At 44.4% G+C, this 24759-nt stretch overlaps 1 protein-coding gene across 1 annotated transcript in view; it reads right to left on the reverse strand.

Moving 5' to 3' along the window:
- Positions 1-17973: 17973 nt before the first annotated feature.
- trpm4a (transient receptor potential cation channel, subfamily M, member 4a) overlaps positions 17974-24759 on the reverse strand; it is an 84128-nt gene continuing 77342 nt past the window's right edge. Inside the window, exons 26-28 of the mRNA XM_061846479.1 lie at positions 22155-22227; positions 19386-19479; positions 17974-19272 (exon numbers count right to left, since the gene is read on the reverse strand). Coding sequence (XP_061702463.1) covers positions 19256-19272; positions 19386-19479; positions 22155-22227 — 184 coding nt within the window. The 3' untranslated portion in view covers positions 17974-19255. The remainder of the gene's footprint in view (positions 19273-19385; positions 19480-22154; positions 22228-24759) is intronic.

Raw genomic sequence — 24759 nt, forward strand, 5'->3', positions numbered from 1 at the left:
TTCAATGTTGTTCAAGGCAATGTGTTGGGCTGGTGGTTAAGCCTGACAGTTCCCGTTGTGTTTGAATCTTGACTCTGCCCTTCCTGTGTGGAGTTTTCATGTTATCCGTGTGCTAGCATAGGTTTTTGACTTCCTCACAAAAACATTAATTATTAAGTTTATGTGAAAACTGACAACCACAAATTCCACCAAAGCTCTCCCGGTTTCCCCCATGGTATATGTTATACGCTTCTTGAGATGATCCCAATGTGGAAGCGTTTTACGTATGCTATTTCCATGAACAGCCATTGTTGTTTGGATATCAACCCAAAAGTTTCCAATACTCTATTACAGTACCTAATGAAAAAGCAACTGTAAGGTTCAATATTTTCTTATGGTGCCGAGTGATAATTTTTTTGTCTCTCAAGCCCCTTCAAATGGTGACTAGTTTTACTTTATTTAATCCATCCATCCATTTTCTGAGACGCTTATCCTCATGAAGGTCGTGGGAGTGTTGGAGCCAATCCCACCTGTCATCAGGCAGGAGGCAGGGTACACCCTGAACTGGTGACCAGCCAATTGAGGGCACACAGAGACAGACAACAGTCACACTGACATTCACACCTAGGGGCAATTTAGAGTCTCCAATTAATGTATGTCTTTGGGATGTGGGAGGAAACCGGAGTTCTTTTTTTGGGGGGGAGCAGTCTGAGTGTGGAATGAACTGAATCACCTAAAGGAAGAGTGTCATAAAAAAGTAGCCTCACCTCACTGATAAATTCCCCAACAACCCCCCGCTCCTCACACAATCCTCAATGTATGCAACACACATTGAAGGCGGGTGTGGGGAGGGATGGAACGCCTGGAAATGGGCCTACATTAGCTATATTTAGTCTTAATACTCTACTCTATAAGACTCGATGCTATTGGTTGGATTTTTTTAGAGGAATGGACAATCAATTAAAAATTCAAAAAGATATGATGAACTTCCCAATTAATCAAAAATGTTGCACATTTGATTTTGATTCAGAATCCTCACCTGACTGACGTCCCTTGCTCTACTTGTGTTTACTCGTCTTATGCCCAGTTGTTAGCAAATGAGAGATGGACATTCTTTAAGTTTACTTTGTTCCATAGTTTCAGCAAAATGCAAAAAGTCCAAGTTACGAGGTAAAGGTGAGGCTTTGTGAGTTAGCCTGTACAACCTGTGAGTTTGAACACATAATTTAGCACCAGCTATTTTGGATCTCAGTAAGTCAGGCTCCAGAAGTACTCCATTTTGCAACACAAGGTACATTGGCACATATTCATGAGGTACTAGTTTTAAATATTCTGCAATATACAGTGCCATTACATCTGCAGGGAATTTCCATGTTTGGATGTCCATGAGCCTGTTATCCTAAGTGTAATGACTTATAATGAACATTGACACATGGGGTTGCAAGTTACAGTGAGGATGGAAAGTATTCAGACGTACTTGAATTTTTCACTCTGTTATATTAAAGCCATTTGCTAAAAATACTCGTTTTTTTTCCTCATTAATGTACACACAAAATCCCACATTGACAGTAAAAAAGGAATTGTTGACATTTTTTTGCAGATTTATTGAAAATAAAAACAAATCTCATGCAGCCTTAACTATTCAGACCATTTGCTGTGATATTCATTCTTACATTTAACTCGGGTGCCGTACATTTCTTCTGATCATCCCTGAGACAGTTATACACCTTCATTGAAAACCAGCTGTGTTTGATGACACTGACTGGACTTAATTAGGAAAGTCACACACCAGTCTATGTGAGACCTTACAGCTCACAATGCATGGCAGAGCAAATGAGGATCATGAGGTCAAACAAACTGCCCGAAGAACTCAGAGACACAATTGTGGCCCGTCATCCATATTTTCTACTGCTTATCCTCACTAGGGTCTCGGGCATGCTGTAGTATATGCAGACTATCTTCAAGGTTAATCTGCTGCACTAAAGTACAGTGGCCTCTATAATCATTAAATGTAAAACTGTTTGGAACGACCAGAACCCTTTCTAAAGCTGGCTGTCCAGTCAAACTGTGCCATCAGTGGAGAAAAACCTTGGTGAGAGAGGTAAAGAGGAACCCAAAGATCACTGGACCTGGACTCCAGAGATGCAGTCAGGAGAGGGGAGAGAGTTCTAGAAAGTCAATCATCACCTCCACCAGTCAGGTCTTTATAAGGGAGTCGCTCAACAGAGGCCTCTCCTCAGTGCAAGACACATGAAAACAAGTAATGAGTTTGCTAAAAAAAAAAACACCTGAAGGACTCCAAGATGAGATGGTGACCAATAATATTCTCAGATCTGAGGAGACTTAGATTTTTGACTTAATTGTAAGTGGCATGTGTAGGGGGAAAAAAACAGGCACTGCTCACCACCTGCCCAATACAGGTGTTTTTCCATCTATTTTTCAGATTAGAAGAAGATTGGTTGCATCAAAGGAAAAATTAATGCGGCCAAGTCCAGGGATATCCTGGATAAAAACCTTCTCTAGAGTATTAAGGACCTTAAACTTGTTCACCTTCCAAGACAATAGCCCTAAGCACACAGCTAAAATAACAAAGGAGTGGCGTCACAACATCACCAATGGTACACTTTTCTGTCAGCGTGGGTTCAGTTCTCATTCAGCAACAGTGTGAGTGGGAAGCATTGTGCATGTCTCTATGTGCCCTGTGACTGACTGGGGACCAGTTCACGGTGTAGTCTACCTTTCATATAACGTTAACTGGGAAAGGCTCCAGCGACGTGGAACCCTAACAAGGATAAGCGATGTTGAAAATTGATGGATGGGTTCAGAATAACTACATGACTCTTCTTGAACGGCCCAGCCAGAGCGCTGACTTAAACCCGTTTGACTATGTCTGTAGAGACCTGAAAATGCCTGTCCACCAATGTTCACCATCCAAACTGATAGAACAGGAAATGATTCTATCATTGCAATGAGGAATGACAGAGGATACACAAAATCCAGGTATGTAAAATCTATTGCATCATTCCCCAAAACACACTTGGCTGTATTAGCTCATAACCTCTACAAAATACTGAACAAAGGCTCTGAATACTTATGAGTGTGTTATATTTCATGTTTTCTTTTTAATCTTCAAAAATGTAAACAATTGTACATGTGTAGATGGCGGGGTCAGTCAATGTGGGGTGGTGTGTATGAATATTAATGAAGAAAAAATGAATCAAAATGACTTAAGCAAATGGTTGTTCTAAAACAAAGTTCATTTTCTAAGCTACCGGATCACTTCAAGAATGCGCTTAATATCTCTGCATGCTTGCAGTACCACCATCATGCTGCTGCAGTCAGGGCATGTGGGCCAAGCCCAGACACTTTTCTGGGGACCATCTACTTTTATGTCCTTCCCCCAATACACCATCCCCAAAATAGATGGATTTGTGCAGCGGAAAGTTGACAACTCAACTATTTAAAACCACACAACACCACAGTCAGTGTAATTTGAGCCTCTTGGGCTGTGTGTACGTGGGACTTGCACAGTATCAGAAAGCCTCTGTCAAGTCTCACCTAGACATACTGTAGATCAGAATGAGCTCTGTGGCAGAAAGGTGGAAACACACACACACACACACACACACACACACACACACACACACACACACACACACACACACATATATATATACACAGTGCCTTGTGAAAGTATTGGGCCCCCTTGAACTTTTCAACCTTTCGCCACATTTCAGGCTTCAAAAATAAAGATATAAAATGATTTTTTTTTTGTCAAGAATCAACAACAAGTGGGACACAATCATGAAGTGGAACAACATTTATTGGATATTTTAAACTTTTTTAACAAATAAAAACCTAAAAAGTGGGGAGTGCAATATTATTCGGCCCCCTTGCATTAAAAGTAGCACCACCTTTTGCTGCAATCACAGCTGCAACTCGCTTGGGGTATGTCTCTATCAGTTTTGCACATCGAGAAACTGAAATTCTTGCCCATTCTTCCTTGCAAAACAGCTCGAGGTGAGGTGAGGTTGGATGGAGAGCGTTTGTGAACAGCAGTCTTCAGCTCTGTCCACAGATTCTTGATTGGATTCAGGTCTGGACTTTGACTTGGCCATTCTAACACCTGGATAGATTTATTTGTGAATCATTCCATTGTAGATTTGGCTGTATGTTTCGGCTCATTGTCCTGTTGGAAGATAAATCTCCGTCCCAGTCTCATGTCTTTTGCAGACTCCAAAAGGTTTTCTTTCAGAATCGTCCTGGATTTGGGTCCATTCATCGTCCCATTAATTTTAACCATCTTCCGTGTCCCTGCTGAAGAAAAGCAAGCCCAAACCATGACGCTGCCACCACCATGTTTGACAGTGGGGATGGTGTGTTCAGGGGGATGAGCTGTGTTGCTTTTACGCCAAATGTATCGTTTTGCATTGTGGCCAAAAAGTTCGATTTTGGTTTTGTCTGACCAGGGCACCTTCTTCCACATGTTTGGTGTGTCTCCCAGGTGGCTTGTGGCAAACTTTAACCGAGACTATTTATGGATATCTTGTCTTTGTCTTTCTTCTTGCTACTCGTTTATAAGTTTCTTTCGGCTTGTCCCTTTCGGGGTCGCCACAGCGTGTCATCTCGGATGAACGCACACATATGTTTGGCACAATTTTTATGCCGGATGCCCTTCCTGACGCAACCCTTCTCAGGGAGTGGAGGCCCCAGTGGGATATGAACCCACAACCCACTGAGCTACAGGGCCCCTCTTGCTACTCTTTCATAAAGGCCAGATTTGTGCAATGTACGACTGATTGTTATCCTATGGACAGACTCTCCCTCCTCAGCTGTAGATCTCTGCAGTTCTTCCAGAGTGATCATGGGCCTCTTGGCTGCATCTCTGATCAGTCTTCTCCTTGTTCAAGGTGAAAGTTTATAGGGATGGCCGGGTCTTGGTAGATTTCCAGTGGTCTGATACTCCTTCCATTTCAATATGATTGCTTGCACTGTGCTCCTTGGAATGTTTAGAGATTGAGAAATATTTTTGTTTTCCAAATTCGGCTTTAAACTTCTCCACAAGAGTATCTCGGACCTGCCTTTTGTGTTCCTTGGTCTTCATGATGCTCTCTGCATTTCAAACACAACCCTGAGACTATCACAGGGCAGGTGCATTTATACGGAGACTTGATTACACACAGGTGGATTCTATTTATCATCATCACTCAGCATTGGATCATTCAGAGATCTTCATTGAACTTCTGGAGGGAGTTTGCTGCACTGAAAGTCAAGGGGCCGAATAATATTGCATGCCCCAATTTTCAGTTTTTTATTTGTTAAAAAAGTATAAAATATCAAAAATTACATTCCACTTCATGATTGTGTCCTACTTGTATTTAATTCTTGACAAAAAATGAAAATTGCATATCTTTATGTTTGAAGCCTGAAATGTAGCGAAAGGTTGAAAAGGGGGTCTGAATACTTTTGAAAGGCACTGTGTGTGTGTGTGTGTGTATAAATATATATATATATATATACACACACACACACACACACAGTATATAATATATTATATATATATATATATATATATATATTGAAAATAAGGTCAATTTCTGTTTCTATACTTTTGTTTTTTGCAATCACACACCGTGGTGACATCACACACACACACACACAAACATAAACGAAAAGAAAAGAAAAAAATTTATTCGGTACTCTCATAGATGAAGTCTTACAATATTTTTTGAGGTCATACTTTGTGATTGTTTGAATTCTTAAGGTGGTTGACCTTTGATCCAAATTTTTCCTCAAAAAATATCAGTTTGGGGTTGCATGGCTTTGAGAATTGTTGGCTATTTGCCCAGCCTACTCAGAATTTGCTCAACTATATATTTATCTTTTAAATATTATTTAGTTCCCATTGGATGTTATGGATTGTGAGGGAGACACACTTCATGCACAAATGTGCTGTATTTTTATATAAAAACTTGTGTAAGATGTAATAATATGTCATATGTAAATATGAAAAACATTTTAGTGCTATACTAAGGGGCATCAGCAGTGGATGAATGGTTACCACATCTGTGTCACAGTTCTGAGGAAAGAAATGTTGCATTAATTGCCTCTAAGTGTGAATGGGAGTGAGTCTGAATAGATGTCAGCTTATATGTTCCATGCGACCAGTTCGGGGTGTACCCCACCACTTTTCCAAAGTCAGCTGAAATAGGTGCCAGCACATCCGCAACCTTAGGTAGGCACCAGCACATCTGCAACGTTAGAGGGCCACTGTCATGAAATGCACGATTTTTAGTGTGTTATTAATGAAAAAACGACAGCTGACATGGACCCATGCGTTTTTTCACCACAAAACATGATTTTGATGTATACAGCTTTTTGTAACTCCCGCCATGAAAATCCTCTCGAGGGATTTGTTTTCGAGAAGAAGCAGGAAGTGACGTACAGGACAGGACCGCCCTCAAGTGGACTCATTTGTTTCTATTAGTTTTACCTCCGGCAAGGTAGCTCGTTGTTCCTTCGTGTTAGCCAAAATGCCCTCTTGTTGCATTGCTGGATATTGCTTGAACACTCGGGAGGATGGATTTACCCTTCATAAGTCTGCAAGAGACCCAGTTCGTCGTGAAAAATGGATTGCACGGGTGCAGAGGACAAGAGCTTCGTGGGTTCCAAATGACAGGTAGGTGTGTGTATATATATGTAGGTGGTGAAAAAACGCATGGGTCCAGGTCGGCTGTCGTTTTTTTTTTTAATAACAGACTAAAAATCATGCATTTCATGACAGTGGCACTTTAAATTGTTCATGTCCTGCCTGGAGGAAATTTGTTATTTCGTAACCATTGGGAGTGTTAAATTTCACTGAGTGGCAATGCTGTATGAGGTCCCGCAAGGGTCAGTTTTTGGACACCTCTTGTTTAGCCTGCATATGCTACCCTTGGGCTAAATTATATGTAACATTGTCTCCAGATGACCGCAATTGAACTGAGGTGATGTGTATTGTATGTGTCTATTTATCTAAAACAGACAATGAATTAAATACAAATCTTTCTTCAATTAACAACTACAAAACTGAGATAATTGTTTTTGTTGGTTAGGAAAGGACTGCTGCTAGTTAATATGGTACTTAGTCTGTCAGTGGTGTGGTCATGCAACTGCCTTGTTCGCGGCTGGTCCTGGCAGCAGTTCCTTGCCTGCGCTTCCTTGATGTTATTTATGTCATGTATTTGAGCCCCATGTTTCATGTCTTTAGTTATCAGTTCATTGTGTGAGTCTCGCGCATGTAGACAGGATGAGCATGAGTGCAATTGCCTCGTTACCATGTCCCAGCATTCCTGTGCCACCATAGTCATGTCTTGTTTTAATGTTCCAAGATTTTCGCCTTGTGCCCTCATGTCTTCCCTCACAACATCTATCAACCTTGTCATGATCCTGCTGGTCCTAGCCCTAGCTGTGCAGGTCCCCCGACACACCAGCAGTCATCAGGAGGCGCACACCTGGGCCTCATCCCAAGTAATTAACTGCAGTACTTATAGGACCCAGCGGATGGTCTGGCTTTTCCACATCATTGCTATTGATGCCTCGTTCCCGCACTTCCTCGACTCCCGGCATACCGACCCCTGCCTGTCTCCCACTGCTGCTCTCGTGGACTGCCTGCCTGGTTACCGAATCTGGACTAAATAAAGATATTTCCCGAACTGCCTTCACGTTTCCTGAGTCGTGCGTTTGGGTCCAACTTCATGTTCTGGTTATGACAGAATGATCTGGCCAAGACATGGACCCAGCCAACTCAGATGCGATCCATCGCTCCCTACAGATCCAAGGCAGATGCCTGGCCGAACAGGAGGGTGCTCTCCAGGTAACGAATCAGAGACTACTTGAAATATGCGTTCGGTTGGACCCGTGGCTCATGCCCAGGACCAGCCCTGCCAACGTTAGTCCAACAACGCCCACCGCAGCTCCGACTCCAGGCCTGTCCGTGCCCGGTTTCCCGCGAGTCACAGATGTCCAGCGGTCGGTGTGCACGCCACTCTCTCGGCCCAAGCGGTTCTCTGGAGACACTGGTAATGTTAAGCCCTTCCTCGCCCAGAGTGAGCTCCATTTTGAATTACTGGCTTCCGCCTTCCCTATTGACCGCGCTCGGATTTCCTTTGTGATATACCTCCTGAGGAGGAGTGTGGAGGCTTGGGCTACTGCCGAATGGACCCGCAATTCCGACACCTGCCGTGCCTGGACATCCCTCATGTGCGTGATGATGCAGGTGTTCCAGTATGCTTCCCTGGAACGCGAGGCGGCGGCTTCATTGATCACGCTTCGACAGGGGCCACGTCGCGTAGAAGACTATGCTATCGATTTGCGCATTCGAGCAGCAGAGAGTCGGTGGAACGAGGAGGCTCTTCTTGACGCCTTCCTTCAGGGACTCTGACCGCGGATTCATAACCATCTCATCACAGTGGAACTGCCTACTACTCTGGACTCACTCATTGCCCTGACCCTCAGGATTGACTAGAGGCTAGTGATCCAGGGAAGAGTTGACGCAATACAGGAGGGGGAGCAAGGAGCTCTCGCACCACAGCCGGTGCTCCAACCAGTCCCAGTACCTGAGACAGAGCCAACGCAAGTCGAGGGGCTCATCGCTCCTGCTGCTCCTGTCAGGCCAACGCGCCCCGATCTCAAGATATCTACACCAGTGAGGGTCAACTACACTGTGGCTGGCTTGAATCGGTCTCTGCTTCAGATTACGCTAAGCGCAAGTGGGCGTACCTGCACGGCTACTGCGTTCATAGATTCCGAGTCAGACAAGAAGCTGCTAAATCCGCGTGTAGTCAACTTGTTGGGCACAGAGACATTCAAGACACAACGACTCTGCAACTCTTATGAGGCTAACGGAAAATTCTTGTGCTGAGTGACGCACCGTACGCAGTCCCTGAACATGACTTTTTCGGACGCACATACCGAACGCATACGTTTTTACATTTGTGACTCCCAGCCCCTGGCTCAAGAGACACAATCCACACATCGATTGGTCCACCAGCCAAGCCAGACCATGGGGCGCGGAGTGCGGCACAGCGTGCTTCGGGGCTAAAGAAGTGCGGAATCCACAGGTCGGCCCGGTAGTGCTGCGGGAGCCACAACCAGAATCGGACCTGTCACTAGTTCCGTCTTGCTACTGGGATTTAAAATAAGTCTTTTCTGAAGCAAAGGCCAAGTCCCTTCTGGCTCACTGGCTTTATGACTGTGCCACAGAGTTATTGACCAGCACCTCACCCACACATGGGAGGCTTTTTTTCTTTAACAGGCCCAGAGCACCAAGCCATGAGGACATATGTTGAGGAGTCACTGGCGGCGGGTATCATTCAACCGTCGTCTTCGCCCGCAGGAGCCGGCTTCTTCTTTGTCAATAAAAAGGATGCCACCTTACGTCCCTGTATCGACTACCGGGGATTGAACGACATCACCGTCAAAAATAGATACCCTCTTCCCCTAATCACCACGCCATTTGAATTGTTGCAAGGGGTCCCGATTTTCAGCAAACTGGATCTACGAAATGCGTACCGCCAGGTGTGCATCAGGGAAGAGGATGAGTGGAAGACAGCCTTTAACACACCAACAGGCCACTACGAATATCTGGTTTGGTCTGACAAACGCGCCGGATGTGTTCCAAAATTTTATTAACGATGTACTGTGCGATATGCTGAACAAACACGTGTTTGTCTACCTCAACGATATTTTGATTTTGTTTACCCAGACAAGCCTTCCCATGTCAAGCACGTTTGAGACGTGTTGCAGCAACTGCTGCGGCACGACCTATACGTCAAGGTGGAGAAGTGCGAGTTTCATCAGCCTTCCGTCACATTCCTGGGCTTCATTTTAGCAGATTCAGAGATCCACATGGACCCCTGCAAGGTCGACTCCATACTCCAGTGGCCTACTCCTACCAACCGCAGGGAGGTTCAGAGGTTCATCGGTTTTGCCAACTTTTACCGTAAGTTCATCCGGAACTTCAGATCTATAGACACGCCATTGCACACACTCACCTCACCTCACCTCACAACCTGTTTGAGTGGGACGCAGGTGACCTTCAGCAGCCTCAGATCCAGCTTTATGTCAGCGACAGTCCTCATCCTGCCTGATCCGGAGAGACAATTTGTTGTAGAGGTGGACGCATCGGACTCGGGGATGGGGGTGGTACTCTCCCAGAGGAGCTTGAGGGTGGAGGACTACACCCTTGCACCTTTTTGTCCAAAAGGCTGACACCGGCGGAGCGGAACTCTGATGTTGGGGACCGTGAGCTACTCGCAGTCAAGACCGCCTTGGAAGAGTGGAGGCATTGGCTGGAGGGGTCTCAGGTGCCGTTCCTGGTGCTAACCGATCACAAAAATCTCGAATATCTCAGGACTGCCAGGAGGTTGAATGCCCGTCAAGTCAGGTGAGCTCTATTCTTCACCCGGTTTCACTTTACATTGTTGTTCCATCCAGGTTCAAAGAACGGCAAGCCTGATGCATTATCGCGAATCCCAGAGGTGAACGAGCTGAGGCTGAGCATGCTCCAATCCTCTCTGAGTCTTGCTTTGTCTCGGGCTTCACATGGGAGATCGAGACCCGGGTAAGGGACGCTCTGAAAGACTCTCCCAGGCCGGCTGGATATCCCGCCGATCGACTGTTCGTTGTACCCTCACTGAAGGGGAGGTTCATAGACTGGGCTCACACAAATAGGACTGTTTCCCATCCCGGCATGGCTAAAACCTGTTCGGTGATAGAACAGCGGTTTTGGTGGCCGAACCTCGCAAGGGACGTGTGGGAGTACGTCAACACGTGTCCGGTTTCGTTGGCCAAGAACTCCTGCCTGCTACGCCCCCTATCTGTTCCCTCATGCCGATTGTCCCACCTCTCCCTGGACTTTGTGACAGGCCTGCCATGCTCTCAGGGTAACACTGCTGTCCTCTCGGTGGTTGATCGATTCTCAAAGATGGTCCATTTTATACCACTACCAAAAATCTCCTCTGCCAAACGTAATGCCGAACTCCTGCTTGATAGGGTCGTCTGCTATCACGGATTACCAACCGACCTGGTTTTGGATAGGGCGCCCCAATTTGTATCGCACTTCTGGAAGGAGTTCTACTCCCTTATCGGGCAAAAGCAAGTCTACCTTCGGGCCAACGCCTGGAGTCCAATGGTCAGACTGAGAGGATCAACCAGGATTATGGAGACCGGTTTACGCTGCTTGGCTTCACACGACCACAGCACCTGGAGCTGGCACCTTGGATGGGTGGAATGCGGCCATAATTCGCTGCCCTCCATGTCAACAGGTATGGCTCCCTTCCATGTTGTCCATCGATACCCCCCTTCTCTCTTCCCACCGTAGGTGCTGAGTCTCCGGTGCCATCTGCGTTGGCGGTTGTGAGATGCTGCAAGCAGACCTGGGAGCTAGCCAAAAGGATCCTCTTGCGAATCGGGAGCACCTACAAGGCCACGGCAAATCGCAAGAGGAGTAGGGCACCGACATAAGGTGGGACAACGCGTCTGGTTCTCCAAAAGGGGCCTTCCACTTCGGACGGAGTCTCGCAAGCTAGCTCCCAGGTTCGTGGGTCCATTCCCCATCACCAAAGTAATTAATCCGGTCGTTGTCACCCTGAAATTCCCCAGATCTATGAGAGTCCATCCCACGTTACACGTGAGCCTGCTCAGGCCAGCTCGCCCTTCTTCGTTAGTCCCTCCGGGCAAACCCTCCTCCCCCCGCCCCGCATGGTCGATGGGAGCCCGGTGTACTCGGTGCATCGGCTCCTGTCATCCTGCCGTATAGGAAGGGGGGTCCAGTACTTGGTGGACTGGGAGGGACAGGCCCGGAAGAGCGTTCCTGCATCCCGTCCTGGTTCGTTGTAGATCCCAAGCTCATGAGGGACTTCCACGGATCCCACCCTAGGGCGCCTGGACTGTCTGGGGCCAGCCGTTATGGGGGGGAGGTGCTGTCATGATCCTACCGGTCTGAGCTCTGGCTGTGCAGGTCCCTTGGCACACCGGCAGTCAGTTTTCTTCACTGTAACACACTAGACACCTTTCGCCAGCTGTTCCAACCTGCTTGAACCCATTTGATCAATTCCTTACCTCACTCACCGTTGCTCTGGATTGTTGAAGTATCTGAAGTCGTCCACCTTCACTATCACTTCTCCCTGGGGCCTCACTCTTCCCCCTCCACCCCTGTCATTCACGCACATATATTCTGTATTACTTCAGCTAATCTTCATTCCTCTCCTTTCCAGTGCGTACCTCCATTTTTCTACTTGTTCCTCCATCTGCTCCGTGCTTTCACTGCATATCACGATATCATCTGCGAACATAATGGTCCAAGGGGTTTCCAGTCTAACCTCATCTGTCAGCCATTCCATTACACCAGCAAACAGGAAGGGGCTCAGGGTTGATCCCTGATCCAATCTCACCTCCACCTTAAATTCTTCTGTCACACCTACGACACACCTCACCATTGTTCTGCTGCCGTCATACATGGGCGGTACTATTCTAACATATTTTTCCGCCACACCAGACTTACGCATGCAGTACAACAGTGCCTCTCTTGGTACTCTGTCATAGGCTTTCTCTAGATCCACAACGACATAATGTAGGTCCTTCTGACCGACTCCGTACTTTTCTACTAGCATCCTCAAGGCAAATAATGCATCTTTGATAATCTATCTAGGTATGAAACCATACTGTTAGAGACAGATCCTTCTGTCCTGAGTCTAGCCTCAACTACTCTTTCCCATAACTTCACTGTGAGGCTCATCAACTTTATTACTCTATAGTTCCCACAGCTCTGAACATCGCCTTTGTTCTTAAAAATGGGAACTTGCACACTTTTCCTCCATTCTTCAGGCATCTTCTCGCCCGCTCGTATTCTGTTGAATAAGTTAGTCAAAAACTCCACAGCCACCTCTTCAAATTGCTTCCATACCTCCACAGGTATGTCGTCAGGACCAAATCCCTTTCCATTTTTTCATCTTTTGTAGCGCCTTTCTAACTTGTCCCTTAGTAATCATTGCAACTTCCTGGTCCTCTCACTTGCCTCTTCTACGCTTCCTTCTCTCTCATTTTCTTCACTCATCAACTTCTCAAAGTATTCTTTCCATCTATTTAGCACACTACTCGCACCAGTCAACACATTTCCATCTCTATCCTTAATCACATTTACTTGCTGCACATGCTTCCCATCTCCATCTCTGGCCAACCTGTAGAGATCCTTTTCTCCTTCTTTTGTGTTCAGCCTGGTGTACATGTCATCATATAGCTCTGATTGAGCCTTCACCACCTTTACCTTTGCCCTATGTCACAACTCTATCTATTCCTTTCGCCTCTCCTTAGTCCTCTCAGTCTCCCACTTGTTCTTCGCTAACCTCTTTCTTTGTATGACTTCCTGTATTTTGGGGTTCCACTACCAAGTCTTCTTCTCCCCTTTCCTCCCAGAAGACACACCAAGTACTCTCCTGCCTGTCTCTCTGATCACCTTGGCTGTAGCAGTCCAGTCTTCCAGGAGCTTCTCCTGTCCATCTAGAGCCCATCTCAACCCTTTCCGGAAGGCCGCACAACATTCCTCCTTTCTCAGCTTCCACCACATGGTTTTCTCCTCTACCTTTGTCTTCTTAATCTTCCTACCCACCACGAGTCATCCTACACACCACCATCCTATGCTGTCGAGCTACACTCTCCCTACCACTACCTTACAGTCAGTACGCTCCTGCAGATTACATTGTCCGCACAAACAATAATCCACCTGCGTGCTTCTACCTCTGCTCTTGTAGGTCACTAAATGTTCTTGCCTCTTCTGGAAAAAAAGTGTTCAGTACAGCCATTTCCATCCTTTTTGCAAAGTCCACCACCATCTGTCCCTCAAAATTCCTTTTCTGGATGCAATACTTACTTCTTCATCGCACCTGTTTCCTTCACCATCATGTCCATTACAATCTGCACCAATCACAACTCTCACTCTGTCTGGGATGCTTAGAACTACTTCATTTAGTTCCTCCCAGAATTTCTCTTTCAACTCTAGACCACAACCTACTTGTGGGGCATAGCTACTATCATTGCTATTATGACATTGGTGACAGGGAACTTCTCGCCATCGTTCTGACTCTACAGGAGTGGAGGCACTGGCTGAGGATGCAGTGGCCCCATTTTATGTATTTATAGACCACAACAACCTCTCTTACAGTTAGTTAAAAGCATGTTGGGCTTTGTTCCTCACTGGGTTCAATTTCATCAACGTTTATCCTGGTTCCCGCATTATCAAGCCAGATGCCCTGTTGAGCATTTTCAGCCTTGCCCTTGTGTACCCCGTCCCGGACACAATAACTCTCCAGGCAAATGTGTTGGGGGCGCTCCACTGCCAGGTGGAGAGGAGGGGGCTGAGAATGGGCAGAAGACTGAGGTCCCTGTGGGTTGTCCTGCAGGTGTACTGTTTGTTCCTCACGAGCTGAGGGCTGAGGTTCTGCAATGGCTCAATAGTTTGAGGATCGCAGGTCAGCTGGGAGTAGACTACCCTCTGTTTGTCCTTTTCCAACAGTTTTGGTGGCCAGTGTTAGACATTAATCAATTTGGGATGGCCTGTGGTGTCTGTGCCTGCAACACAGGCTACCATATTGCTCCATCGGGTTTTCTGCTTCCACTGCCTAAATTCTTCCTGCACTCAATCACATATGCTACAGAACTTCATCACTGGGCTTCCTGTGTCAGGCAGCAAGATAGTGGCTCTGAGTGAGGTGAAGAGATTTTCCAAGATGGCCCACTTAATTTCCCTTCCTAAGTTGCTGTCTTCCCTTTTGACTGCTAACCACCTCGTTGGCCTTGTGTTTTGTCTTCGTCATTTTCCCTTGGATAAGCTCACTGACATGGGCCCCCAATTGGTGACTGGAGTTTTGAAGGCTTTCTAAAAGACGAATGGGAGGGACTTCCAATCTGTCATCTAGGTTACACCCCCAGTTTAACAGCCAAACCAAGGGAGTGAACTCGGACCTGGAAATAGTGCTGCGATGCACCTGTCACCAGCATCCCTCATCTTGTCCTTCAACCTCCCTTGGGTATAATATGCCCACATTACCCCCGTCACCCTGGCTACAGGTATGTCATCCTTCATGGCTGCTTATGGCTACCAGCTTCCTGTATTTGTATCATCCCAGGAATCAGACATCTCCGTTCCCTGTCTTTAACATCACCTCTGACTGGTCCATCGTGTATAGCAGGACATACGTGTCGATCTTTCCAGGACAGGTCAGAATGAGTAGCTCTCCATCAGGGACTTGAATGTTGTTGATGCTAAGAAGCTGGGCCCGCACTTTAGTGGATAATCTTGAATCCCGCTGCCATACGGCTCAAGCTCCCACATTCCCTCAGAATCCACTCTCTTTTTCATGGGTTGTTGCTGAAGCCAGTTTCCTCCAGCCCTTTGATTTCGCCATAGGTATCCCCTCCTATTCTGTGCCTAGTCAGCGGTGAGCAGGTGCTTTCTGTGAGGTTAATTCTGGACTCCAGAAGAAGGGGCTGGGGTGTACAGTATCTGGTCAACAGTGAGAGATATGGTCCAGAGGAATGGCAAATACTTTCACTCTCCTGGATCCTGCATCTAATCAGCATCTTCCACTCTCATCACCCTGAGAAGCCTGGTAGGTTGCCTGGGGACATCTGTTGAGGAGGGGGTACTGTTGTATCCTGTTTTGTTTGCTCATTTTCTGTTGTGTTCCAGTCCCTGGCTGCAGGTCGATGGGATGCAGCAGCTGATGATTTGTTGTCAGGCGTGTATTCAAACAGGGGAGGTGCGTGAGGAAAACACAAAGAAATTGTACTTTGCTTGTTGCCATGGCCTTGCCAGCTTTGGTACATTCTCACACATTCCCATGTTCCTTCTGTCCTCCCGGTAACTATTTTTGACTGCTAGTTTTCCAGCAAGTATTACTGAGATTTTGTTTTTGCTTCTCTTCCTTGTGTAGGATAGCTTGTTCTCTTGCCTTGTTTAAGTACCAGTCTGCTTCATGGTTTTCATGTTGACCTTCTATCACATTGCTTTCTGTTTATAGTCGTCTTTTCACGCCAGCGAGTTCCCTTTGTTGAATAACGTCTGTAAACATGCATCTTATGCTGTTTTTCTTTGGAGTCTAAATGTTTTTTTAATGCAGTCGTAACACTTTGTGTATGTAATGCACTATATAAATTAATTTCCTTTGCTTTATTAGTGCACATGTAATCTTTTAAAATGTCTGCATTTTGTTTGTTGAGCAAAGACACACAACTGCACTACAGTAGAAGTACAGTAGTATCAGTTCAATAACGATTTCGTTCAGTTGTATTCAGTGTAAAGGAGGATCATCCTTGCACTCAAATCCTGTACAGTTAAATTATTCATACATATAGTTATACAACACAGGTACAGTACAGCATAGATACGTGTTTATGTACTGTATGTATGTTTTTTTTTGTTTTTTTTTTTACCAATCGTGAGTGTAACGCTGCCTTGCCACTTTGCTTGGCTCATAAATGAGAAAATCTGAATTCACCAACCATAACCTTCACTGCATGTCATTTTGATAGACGTAGTGATAAATGGGCAGCAGTAGGAGACAGCTGAGCTAAAAAGAGCACGGAGAAGGAGGTTGTGTTGAGATGAAGTCTGCAATGTGGCTGAAAGTGGAGATGAGCTCAGACATGCCAAAGACATTTGTGTGCTCTTACTTGCGCCCAAGTCTCTGCTTGCCTTGACCCACTCGATCCATTTAGTTATGTTTACCCTCTTCAAAAAGAATCATCAAAATCATCAGCTATCATTCGATCAGCTTGGAATAATTTCTGATGGGCTATGACGCTTTATGCCCAAATATTTTGAAAACAAATCCAAGTCAATATTTAAATGATAGACGAGGTGTCGTGACGTGATAATGACAGCAAACCGTCCAGCATCAGCCCATTCATCAAGTAAATTTGACATTCCCCCACTCGGGTTCATTGGCTAATATGATCCCACGCCCCATCTCTTTCCATGTAATGACTGGTTAAAGTGTGGAGCAGCTTTGAGCCAAATTCATGTCAGTACCATGAAGTTTTGGGGACATGAATGAACTTAGCTTAACGTCCGTATACCACACCGAAACATGAACATAATTCAAAAATAATCAGCATCATAATTGAGAATAAATTAAATTAAGACATATACCATTTGTGTACGGGAGAATACACAACACTCGAAAAACACTTTTTTTTTTTTAAGAATGCATTTTGAGCGTTGCTGCATGTTGCCTCCAAAGGGCAGAATTGTGAATTTGCAAAATGTCAAAGAATTCCCAGTAATCCATGCTACAGTTATCCACGAAGGGTGAAAGGCAACTGGTTCGAAAACAGTTTTCAGGTCTCTAAAACTGTAATCAGCTCAACTGACCCACATTAAAATGTGGTTTACTTTATCAATGAGAACCTCTCCCGCACTTTGGTGCGCCCTGTGGAAAACAGATGCTTAACTACTCACCGTTCTGATAAGAGTGCCAAATTTTCATCTTGTCATCTCAGAGAGCCACCACACTTATGCAATGTTGAGACCTACATTACAGTATTTCTAGTTAACTATAACACGCAAATGGAATCCAATTGTTAGGATGATTATTTGCATGTAACACTGATTCTAATTTAAAAAAAATGTGATTCCCTGAAAATGTCTGTAACAATGGTTTAACTCAAGTCAAAAAAATAATTCCCACTCAGCATCTAAAGTAGTAACCCTCAATAAGCAGACCTTGGGCAGCATCCTTCTTGCTGGGTACATTTTATGGCGCCCTGAACTGCGGTCTTGTGTATGCACTGCCATGATGGACCACTGAGACTCGTGGCGCACAAGGTGGGGTACAGGACTACTCTGTCCTGCCTGCTAAGTACAGTATGAGTAGTACAGTCAATTAAATATTAGTTGCATGCATCATCACCTAGAATACTTGTACCATTTTTTTTAGTATATTGATGGATATTTATTGAGAATCTAAGTCGAACAGTTGAACAGAATAAGATTTCTAGAGTGGAGTGAGAAAAAAGGCAACAAAAGACAAAAAACCACTATCTTTAAACAAGATGAGGCCAGTAAATCATTGTAGACCTAGATCCCTGACACATCAGAGATGAGTGTGGTATGGGACAGTAGTGTTAGTGAGGACAGGACAAGGAAACAAAGCAAATTTATTTATATAGCACATTTCATACACAAGGTAACTCAATGTCCTTTACAAAATGAAAAAATTAAAAAACTGTTATTATAGATTTACGACAAAGACAAAAAATATGATTAAAATACAATTAAAGCTGCATACCAGGCAAGAAATATATTTTTTAAAAGTGGAAATGCTCAGAAAAAAACAAGAAAAATAACGTTTTTAGTATGAATTTTAAAACATTCACACTTGGGGCTGATGTCACTTTTATTGGAAATTTATTCCATTTTTGTAGCATAATAGCTAAATGCTGCTTCGCTATGTTTGCCTTGGATTCTGCACTCCACAATTTGACCTGATCTAAGAACCCTACTAGTTTTATATCCCATTAGAATTTCTTTCATGTACTCAGGATCTAAACCATTTACTGAATTATAGACCAATAACAGAACATTAAAATCTATTTTAAAGCTGGCTGGAAACCAGTGTAAAGACTTTAGAATTCGAGTTATATGCTCTGACTGCTTTGTTCTGGTCACAACCCAAGCTGGAGCATTCTGAACAAGCTGGAGCTATTTAATGCTCTTTTTGGGGAGCCCATTCAGAAGACCATTACAATAGTCAAGTCTACTTGGGATAAAAGCATGGATGAACATCCCCTGATGTGCTTTGCACATCCAAACATTAATTTTGGATATGTTCTTCAGATGGTAGAAGGCAGTTTTAGTAATTTGATATAATTGTTGAAAGTCAGGTCGGAATCGATCAGAACACCAAGGTTTTGGACTTGGTGTTTGGGTTGTAAGGAAGTTCGCCCGAAGTTAGCTGGGATATGTTACAGCACTATTACAACCCTTTTGATGTAATGTATTTAATGGAAAAAATAAACCCAATAAGTTTTACAAAGTGAAATGAAGGAAATTCAAAGTAAATAAAAAAAATACACAGTATGTCTGTCAATGTGTGTGTGTGTGCGTGCGTGCGTGCGTGCGTGCGTGTGTGTGTGTGTGTGTGTGTGTGTGTGTGTGTGTGTGTGTGTGTGTGTGTGTGTGTGTGTGTGTGTGTGTGTGTGTGTGTGCATGCACTCATGTGAACCATTTTCAGGAGCTTCATCTTGGTGGCAAATCTACAACAGTTGGGGGGAAAAAGCAGACCAGATATCAGAAGATTATCAAAATCTCCATAATGACGACGTTGTCAATATGTGTTGCTATCAACGTGTTAAGGAGACAGCTTTACCTCTTTGGATTGGAGGGGGGCGGTTGCTGGTAATCAGATTACTCTGAGACATAGCGTCCATCATCCAGGAGAGGGCGTTGCAGCAGAACTCCATCTTGGGGAGGGAGAGAGAGAGAGAGAGAGAGAGAGAGAGAGAGAGAGAGAGAGAGACTGAATATAAAAGCTAGATTGATTCTAGCAATACAAATAAGGCAAAATTCAGCCATTTCAACTATTTTCTATGGCGCTGATCCTGTATAGAAATTCCATGAAAATGTGTAAGTTTTGCTCTGAATGGACTTGAAGTTATAGCCACAGACCAAAACATGTAAATTGAGAGACTTGCTGGAGAGATGGTAGCTTGTGTCTGAGCTGTGGCAATGTGTCAATGTGCCACCACACAGGATCATGCATGAAGTGCTGCCTCTGTGAGTTAAAATGCTATTGTCTTTGCAGGCACTGATGTTTTTTTTCCCCATACCATGGGCTGGCTATTCTTTGCATATTATTAAAACACTTTGTAAATGTTTTAAAATTTGAAGAAAAAAAATCCAATATCCTTTAACCATAAAACTGTTTAGTCGGTGTTATTAGGATTCCCACTCCTTTTCTAGGTAGGACATGCCCTGCTCCAACATTACTGGGTCTAGAACACGCGTAGCTGCTCTATGATTGGCTGTTGTATCACTGCCGAACACAGCCTACTTCTCCCGCAAATTAAGTACACTTGAAGCCAGAAATTTACATACACTGAAAAAACACGTTTCTATTTTTTTCTCACTGTCAAATCAGACTAAACCTCTCCTGTTTCAGGTCAGTCGGATCGCCAAAATTATTTAATTTTGGAAGATGCCACAATAATGAGAGAGAATTTCTGAGAGAATTTCACAAGATTTTCTTTGATGTCAAAAGTTTACATTTCTTATCCTTAGTTATCGAGTAGCATTTCCTTTGAAATGCATGACTTGGGTTAAACGTTTTGGGTAACCTTCCACAAGCTTCTGACACTACTCTGCTGAAATCCTGGCCCATTCCTCCTGACAGAACTCGTGTAACTGAATGAGGTTGATCAGTTCTAATGCTCTTTCTTCATGATGCTGTCTATTTTCTGAAGAGCTCAATTTCCTGCTGCAGAAAATCAGCCCCACAACATGATGCTGCCACCTCCACGCTTCATGGTTGGGATGGTGTTCTCAGGTCAACAGGTACAAGCTTCTGCCTTTTCCTTCAGGTGTAACGATGGTCATTATGGCCCAACAGCTCCACTTCACTTTCATCAGACCACAGGACATGTCTCCAGAAGTTAAGATCTTTGTCTTGTTGTGTTTTTGCAAATTGTCATCTGTCTTTTTTTACATTTCTTTAAGAGTAATGGCCTCATTCTTGGTGAGTGGCCTTTCAGCCGATGTCAGTGCAGGACTTGTTTAACCATGGATAATGACATTTTCTTACCAGCTTCATCCAGCATCTTCATTAGCTCTTTAGCTTATGTTCTCTGGTTGTTTCGCACATTTCTAACCAAAACACCTTCATCTCTGGGTCTCCTTCCTGAATGGCATGATGGCTGGAAATTCCCATGATGTTATATACTTGCGTATAATTGTTTGAAAAGATGAACGTGGCACCTTCATCTGGAAATTGCACCCAAGGATGAGCCTGACTTGTGGAGCTCCACAATTCTTTCTCTGATTTCCTGGGCGATTTCTTTTGATCTTCCCATGATTTCAAACTAGGAGGAGTGTTTGAAGTCTGGCCCTATGTACATCCCCAGGTGTGCCGTCAGTTAACTCATATATTGTCAGCTAAACTATCAGGAGCTTCCAAAAACTATGACATCCTGATCTAGGTTTTTCCATGTGCTTTAAAGACATAGTACTTTTTGTGTATGCAAACATTTGACCTAGAAGAATATAATGTAAAATTCTCCAAGAGATTATCCCTTTCATTACTGTGACATTCAACAAAATAAATAGTTTTGGTGATACTGACTGACCTGAAACAGAAGAGGTTTAGTCTGATTTGACTTCAAACAGTGAGACAAAAAATTAAATGAGAGTGTTTGCACATTTTGAACAGATGGACATGGCAGCTTTTGACTTAAAACTGTATGTGACTTAAGTGTGCATCGTTTCCCCACTAACAGTAACCCACCCTAATCCTAATATTGATGCATGCTAAACCACCCCAACCTTAGGCAACCAAAAAATTTTCCATCCATCCAATCTCTGCACTGCTAATCCTCACTAGGGTTGCTGGCATACTGGAGCTAACTTCAGGCAAGAGGTGGGGAACACCCTGAACTGATTACCAGCCCATTTAAGGGCACATGTCAACAAACAACCAATCGCACACAGATTCACAGCAATTGACAATTTTGGGTTCTCAATTAACCTATTGTGGATGTTTTTTTTGGGATGTGGAAAGAAACCATAGTACCCGGAGAAAACCCACGCTGGCATGGGGAGAACATACAAAGTACAAACCAGCGAGACCAGATTTGAGCACTGGTCCTCAGAACTGGGAGACAAACAAGATAACAGTCATCCACCATCCAAATAACAAATTTTGATTTTATTTCATATAAATATGATACGTTTCAGATGGTCATCATGTTACATCTGCATAGCCTGTCCTTCCCTTGATGCAGGAACCAATCATGTTGCAGTGGGGTATTTCCTGCCTGGAAACTATGTGGGAATCCCAATAACACGTCTGACCATGTGCCAGATTAATTATATGAATGATGTATGGCTCTTGCTTGTGAATTTCATCAATTGCAATATTGCTGACCTCTGTCTCAAGGAGCTGCAAACGCCGGTCATGGTCATGGTTCACTGCCATGTGCTTCAGCACATTGTCCACCCTACAAAAATAGACAAACAGAGACACAAAATAATTTAGACAACCTTGATACAGTATCTTTGTAAACTTTGTAAACATGCATGAGTGTGATCTGGTTCTCTGTGGTATGCGATACAAAATATACAGTAGGGAATAATTTTCCCATTAGAGAATTGCAAACTTCCAGTGAAATTAAGAAATTAAGTTGGTACATTGTGTAAATTGGAAATTAAGACTAAATACAATGATATGGAAGTCCTTTTCAAAGAATATTACAGTATAAAAGGCATGCGTTGATCAGAAAATGATTTGTTGCCCTTGACGTCATATTCGGCTTTGATAAAAAAAATTATTTATGACACCCGGCTCATGTCAAAAGGATTTATAGCCTATGACATATCCAGCTCATATAAAAATGATTGGTTCTCAAAGAGGTCATCTTGTGTCACGCAGCCAGCACACGTTTGTTGACTTTTAGGGACAAGTGCCAGCTGACGTCTTATCCGTTGTCAAGAAGTATCATGGAGTATCATGGGGTTGTTGAGGTATGACATCATGTTCAATGGTGTCTGTAGGAACAAAAGAAAATGATGGGTTATCATCAAGTTAAGAAATGCAGCCCTATGGGGGCACAAACCAGTGCAATCTGTAGGCCGGTCCCAAGCCCGGATAAATGCGGAGGGTTGCGTCATTCTTCTAAAGAATCCCATACCGGATCGGTCGTGGCCCGGGTTAACAACGCCCGCCCCCGGCACTGCCAACCTGCAGGGCGTCGGTGGAATTTCAGCTACTGTGGGTCGAAGACAAAGAAAAGGAGGAAACCGGATCCAGCGTCAGAAGAAAAAGAGGAATGCACAGAGCCTACAACTGAGTGTAGGGACTTTGAATGTTGGGACTATGACAGGAAAAGCACAGGAGTTGGTTGACATGATGATTAGGAGAAAGGTTGATATTCTGTGCATCCAAGAGAGCAGGTGGAAAGGTAGTAAGGCTAGAAGTTTGGGAGCAGGGTTTAAATTATTCCACCACGGAGTAGATGGGAAGAGAAATGGAGTAGGGGTTGTTTTAAAGGAAGAGCTGGCTAAGAATGTCTTGGAGGTGAAAAGAGTATCAGATCGAGTGATGAGACTAAAATTTGAAATTGAGGGTGTTATGTATAATGTGGTTAGCGGCTATGCACCACAGGTAGTATGTGACCTAGAGTTGAAAGAGAAATTCTGGAAGGAACTAGATGAAGTAGTTCTGAGCATCCCAGACAGCGAGAGTGTTGTGATTGGTGCAGATTGTAATGGACATATTGGTAAAGGAAACAGGGGCAATGAAGAAGTGATGGGAAAGTATGGCATCCAGGAAAGGAACTTTGAAGGGCAGATGGTGGTGGACTTTGCAAAAAGGATGGAGATGGCTGTAGTGAACACTTATTTCCAGAAGAGGGAGGAACATATAGTGACCTACAAGAGCGGAGGTAGAAGCACGCAGGTGGATTATATTTTGTGCAGACGATGTAATCTGAAGGAGGTTACTGACTGTAAAGTAGTGGTAGGGGAGAGTGTAGCTCGACAGCATAGGATGGTAGTATGTAGGATGATTCTGGTGGTGGGTAGGAAGATTAAGAAGACAAAGGTAGAGCAGAGAACCATGTGGTGGAAGCTGAGAAAGGAAGAATGTTGTGCGGCCTTCCGGAAAGAGGTGAGATAGGCTCTCGATGGACAACCGAAGCTCCCGGAAGACTGGACGACGACAGCCAAGGTGATCAGAGAGACAGGCAGGAGAGTACTTGGTGTGTCATCTGGTAGGAAAGGGGAGAAGGAGACTTGGTGGTGGAACCCCAAAATACAGGGAGTCATACAAGGAAAGAGATTAGCGAAGAAGAAGTGGGATACTGAGAGGACTGAGGAGAGGCGAAAGGAGTACATCAAGATTGCGACGTAGGGCAAAGGTAGAGGTGGCAAAGGCTAAACAAGAGGCATATGAAGACATGTACACCAGGTTGGACACAAAAGAAGGAGAAAAGGATCTCTACAGGTTGGCCAGACAGAGGGATAGAGATGGGAAGGATGTGCAGCAGGTCAGGGTGATTAAGGATAGAGATGGAAATGTGTTGACTGGTGCCGGTAGTGTACGAAATAGATGGAAAGAATACTTTGAGAAGTTGATGAATGAAGAAAATGAGAGAGAAGGAAGAGTTGAAGACGCAAGAGTGAAGGACCAGGAAGTGGAAATGATTACTAAGGGGGAAGTCAGAAAGGCACTACAAAGGATGAAAAATGGAAAGGCAGTTGGTCCTGATGACATACCGGTAGAGGTATGGAAGCAATTTGGAGAGATGGCTGTGGAGTTTTTGACCAACTTATTCAACAGAATACTAGCGGGCGAAAAGATGCCTGAAGAATGGAGGAAAAGTGTTCTAGTTCCCATTTTTAAGAACAGAGGGGATGTTCAGAGCTGTGGGAACTATAGAGGAATAAAGTTGATGAGCCACACAATGAAGTTATGGGAAAGAGTAGTGGTGGCTAGACTCAGGACAGAAGTAAGTATCTGCGAGCAACAGTAT

The sequence above is a fragment of the Syngnathoides biaculeatus genome, chromosome 16 (assembly GCF_019802595.1).
Source record: "Syngnathoides biaculeatus isolate LvHL_M chromosome 16, ASM1980259v1, whole genome shotgun sequence".
NCBI classification, from domain to species: domain Eukaryota; kingdom Metazoa; phylum Chordata; class Actinopteri; order Syngnathiformes; family Syngnathidae; genus Syngnathoides; species Syngnathoides biaculeatus.